Source organism: Borostomias antarcticus, assembly GCF_949987555.1.
Source record: "Borostomias antarcticus genome assembly, chromosome: 19".
Classification (NCBI taxonomy): Eukaryota; Metazoa; Chordata; class Actinopteri; order Stomiiformes; family Stomiidae; genus Borostomias; species Borostomias antarcticus.
In genome coordinates, this window is record NC_140252.1 from 9,223,428 (window position 1) to 9,228,427 (window position 5,000).

The following is a 5,000-nucleotide window of genomic DNA, read 5'->3' on the forward strand; positions in this document are numbered from 1 at the left end:
CCAGTGAGCTGCTGAATGGAACCGGGCACTACCTCTCCACTGGGCTCATGGACGCACCAGAGCCTGCTGAGCCTGCTCTGAGGGCCAAGAGCACTGGTACACACACGCACACACACACACACACACACACACACACACACACACATACACACTATCAGTGTCATGCACACAGTACACTTGCGGCATTTGAATAAGAACTAGAAAGTACATTTCCTGGAGAAAATGTGAGGTGGGCTAGCTGCTGCAGCTGCATGTATCAGCTACTGCTAGTACTACTACGGACCGGGCAATCTCCATGCAGCCACCGGCGAAGACCTTGTGTCTCTAGCCCACTCAGGGGCTTAGTTGTGGGGCCCGTGGCGTGGATAGTGGCGTGATGAGGATACTCCGCCCCCTCAGGTCAGAGCCGGTCATGGATAGTGTACCCATCTCCGGGCTACCCACCTGCCCTCACCAGAAGGCCATGTGTGGTGAGACTCATCCCCAGATTGTTTAGAATATTAAAGGCAAAATGCACCCTAGAACAACATTAGGCTGAAAAACTAGAGCCCCATACAAAAATATAGGTGATGGCGAGTCCTATAGACTGGACTAGCGGCATCTAAAGAAAATCACGTTTCAGAGTCAGCACTTCCGGGATATACCGCGTCGAAACGCGTCGACATATACTGCCAGAAAATCGAGCAAGACTACAGGGGGGTGGGTGCTTGGTATGATTGACAGCTATGATTGACAGCTATGACAAGCACGGCGGAGGGGGCTAGCGAGCGAACATACGCCCCCTAGTTTCACGCAGCCCATTTGGATCGAGGAGTTTTGGAAACTTTTTTCCGCTTAGATAGGATAAATTGGAAGAGGAGACACAGACCGGAGGGTCCCGGAGGGCAAATGACAAATAAGTAAGTCAACCTAACGTTATACGTAGATCTCTGCTTTGAATGGTCTAACCTGGCTAACGTTAGCTATCTACATTTCATATCTGCCTATTTGGCTAATCTGAGTTCCAGGATCCCAAGCTGAGGCAAATAGTTGTCTAACTGCAATCTCGTCAATAATGAAGTCATTTTATAATGTAGGCTGTAATGTTAGCTTTGTTTGGCATGCAATGGTGCTTTGGCTAATGTTCGTAAGCTAGACAGCAATTTTAATGTATTTTCTTTGTATCTAGACAGTACCGCTTGGCTGGCTACAGAATTGTCCTGGAATGGGTTTTACGGGGAGAACGGCTCGGAAGACACCGACGTGCTGTTCTTCCTGCTTGTGTGGTGGACAGTATTCGCCAGCTATATCCTTCTGCGGATGGACAATACCGTGGCTTTATCGAGGTCAATGAGGCTTTGGAAGGAATGTATCAGTAGGCCTACCTGATGTGTAATGTTAGGCTACAGTTAGAAAAGTCCCCCTGTGCGCGCTGTACTCCCTGCAGCAGTGAGCATAACAGCTAGCATTCAGATCTGAGGTTTGCATGTTATCTGAATAGCTGGTTATGTCCGTTTGCATTTTCTGTTATTTATTGCGACTCAGTATGTAACATGTTGTGTTCTATTGTTACCTAACCATACGTACTCCCTTTTTTGCAATAAACATCCTAAACATTGGCACCTGGACTCTTCTTCTACACTTACTCACCTGAAGACCACCAAATAGTGCCCCGACCTAACACTGTGAAGTGATCGCTGTTACACCATCTATATAGGCTATATCACACAGATGTATTCATTATAGGCTATATCACAAAAAATACTATTTCACATATGTACACAATGCAGGAGTGCAATATTCAAAAATCTTATTTACTTTCAAAGGCATATGATTACAACAAAACCAGGCTTTTAGTTTTACAGATGGTTTCATACTCTTGTGGATTTTGGAAAGGAGAAACAAAGTGTATTTGCAAGGTAGTGGTATTGGGTATCATTTTTAAAATCTAGTCTTATATGTTTGTGCTGCATCTTCTTTGGTTGGCTTTGGGGCTGCGGCAATGTTGGCTGGCAGGTCTGGTCTTGGGAGACGGGAAGATTCATCCTTGAAGATGACACTTTCATCTTGCCTTCGCTTCCACACCAGCTCCATCAATGTCGTCCGGAAGTTGGTGGTGTGTGGCTCATACCTCTTCTTTGTGACCCATTCCTTAGAACGCTTGCTCCACACTTGATCGATGACAGGTTTGCCTAAGACAGAGGATTATATGAACCATCATAGGGTGTGCTGTTCACTAATACGGGCATTTCTCTCTAACATGTTTGCACACACAATATCAATGTATAGGCGTACTGCTCACCATTACAGTCCACCTTCTGTTTACGAGTCAAGTTCTCATTGTGCTCCATGATGGCTAAGTGCGTCCTCTGTTTCATGCTCATGTTGGAGAAATGTTGTCTTTTTGGTGCATATTTGAGGAGAGCACCATGGAATACCTCCAGGGGACCTAATTGTTTTGGAGAGATGAATTATATTAGCTTTATTGTGAACAAGTGGAAATTTGCATTGTTCAATTCATCATAGATGTGTAATCTTTATAGAACTGAAAGCCGAGCCTACTTCACCAAGATGTGGTAAGCAGCAGCGACTGGCACTTCTTTTAGCCAAGGCAAGACAATACCACTGACCTGTATGTTTGAAACGCCCCATGTGATCAAGATCCTTCTGGAGGTTTTTATCGTTGACCACAGCAGCCAGTTCGTGGTATTCCTCAGATTCTTTGCAAAGCCACTTTTTCTTCTCCCGGTCTTCAGTGGTGATAGGTGGGTGAAGACAGTGGTGCTCTGTCCCTCCTTCGGTCCATGTATGCTCATCCACTGTGTGGTGTAGAATCGAGTTCCAGGTCAACTTCAGTTTCTAATAAAAAAATAATAATTTAAAATATGGCACATGCATTCCAAGACATTATGAAATAGACAGTGTTGGGGAAGCTACTGTGAACCACACACACACACACATCGGAAGACCTGGGGGAAACAGACAAGAACAAAACCGACAGACCAGCACAGAGACAGAGACATACAAGGCCATAAGACATACAAGGCCATAACATACCCCAACATCTCCTCCTGCCTTGGCGCAAGAGAACCAGAGATGGTTCCTTACAGACCGAATCCATGGCTTTAAAGCTGCACGTCCTCTCTTTTTGGCCTTGGTGATCAACTTCTTTTGGATACCTGTGTAAATACAAGACAATGCAAAGGATATAAGAGCATGTGGACTTCCACCTACAATACACTGCACATTACAAACAGAAAGCCCCTTTCCCCACTAGACTTGTGCCAGACCCATGACCTGCGTTGTACTGTCAATTTGAAAGACAATGATACAGTCCTGACTCCATATCCACCACTCCAGAACCCCCATCCCTCATTTCAAATGTCAGAGCCCAGTCACCAGCATTTTATGTCAATTAACCACCTCATAGGCCCTCTACTCCCAAAATTATGTCAACTAATCTTTGATGTTGTACAATACTCACTTTTGGAGGTATGCCAAATATCAAACTCATGCTGGATTGATGGATATTCCTCACGCATGATTTTTTTTATGCTTGTGGAACGATCAGTTGCCAACACCTCCACATTTAAGCCAGTGTCAAGTAGGGTGTTAATTCCACGTCTGAAGCCAAGACTTTCCATGGCCACTGAGCTGGTTGTCTCTGTCACCTAAGGACACAACAAATAACATACAATTTGTACAATTACAAAATAATCAATATAAAGAAAGATGGATGGATAGATGGATGAATTTCTCTTTTATTTACCTGGACTAACTCAGAATGGACAATTTCCTTGCTAGGGTCAGCCATGAAAGTATAGGTTGTGTATTTGGCATTAAACCCTGGGCTGTCCGAGCGACCATCGGAACACAGCTGTGGCTGCAGGCCGTCTTCCTGTTCCAGAAACATCTTGGCCAAGAGGGCTTCTCGCTGCCGGTCATATTCAGCTTGAATGACAGGATGCAGGTAGCTGTTCTGCATGGCATAGAAGGTGCTACTGCCAAATATATGAAGATTGATCAGCTTTGCCCATTCCTCCAACTTGGTGTATGTGTTACCAGTGAACAACAGAGCAGCTGCAATGAGGAGGTTGGACTGCGGCATTCCACGTTCTGAGATGCAGGAAGTCCATGTTCCAGTGTGGCCTGTCTCACACTCCCATTTCACCCTCATTTGAGAACCCATGTAGGAGACTTCTTTTTTCTCAATGACTTTGAGGCATGTTTGGCAAAACTTCATCAATTCAAGCACTTTCGACTCTGAGACTATAACTTTTGGCTCTTGCCAGTGCATTTCTCTTGTTTCCTCACCAGAATCACCACCAGAATCACTGGTTGAGGGAGGGCTACTGCCTGAAGTAAAGTCTGGTCTAAAGCTAGACTCCTGTGTGGTATCCTGGCGGACATCCAAAGACTCCATACTGGTGAAGCTAGAATCAATTTCCTCCTCTGGCAACACAGCAGGGTTTCTTCCACATCCAGATGCTCCCTGTAGTATATATGAATGTAATTAGTACAGTAAAAAAAACAGTAGGCTATAAATAAAAAGCTATATATCTATTTATATGCTCAGGCACCCATGGCTAGAATCAGCCTTCACAAACTGTATACCGTTTTGCCATGAATACAACAGGTAAAATATATGGTTTACCACCTTGAATTTGATAATATTCTGCCGTCTCACACTAGTTATTCCCAGCCAATTATGTCCAGTGAAATGGAACAGATTTCCATGAAGTGTTGCCTTCCTGCTAGCTAAGTTAGCCTACTCAGAACAGCAGTGTAGCTAGCCTACACTAGTCACCACATTAGCTATAAAAAAAATGTTGTTGTATTTATTTACATTTACCTGAGTTCGTGCGACTTTGCTAGGTGTAGACGTCAGTGGTTGTTCAACAACTTGTCTCTTGCGTTGGTGAGCAACATCACTGCTAGGACCGTGGAAGGTAACGGCTACGCTCACGGTAGATGCCGGTGGTGCTGGGGCTACGCTCGCGGTAGCTGGTGCTGGGGCTACG

General features: G+C 44.9%; 1 protein-coding gene across 1 annotated transcript in view; it reads left to right on the forward strand.

Moving 5' to 3' along the window:
- Positions 1 to 5,000, forward strand: part of LOC311321935 (intersectin-2-like) — a gene marked incomplete at both ends in the record, with an annotated part of 95,383 nt that overhangs the window by 30,554 nt on the left and 59,829 nt on the right. The window contains one exon of the mRNA XM_084453950.1: positions 1 to 96. This exon is cut by the window's left edge and continues 11 nt beyond it. Within this exon, the coding sequence (XP_084310076.1) occupies positions 1 to 96 (96 nt within the window). The remainder of the gene's footprint in view (positions 97 to 5,000) is intronic.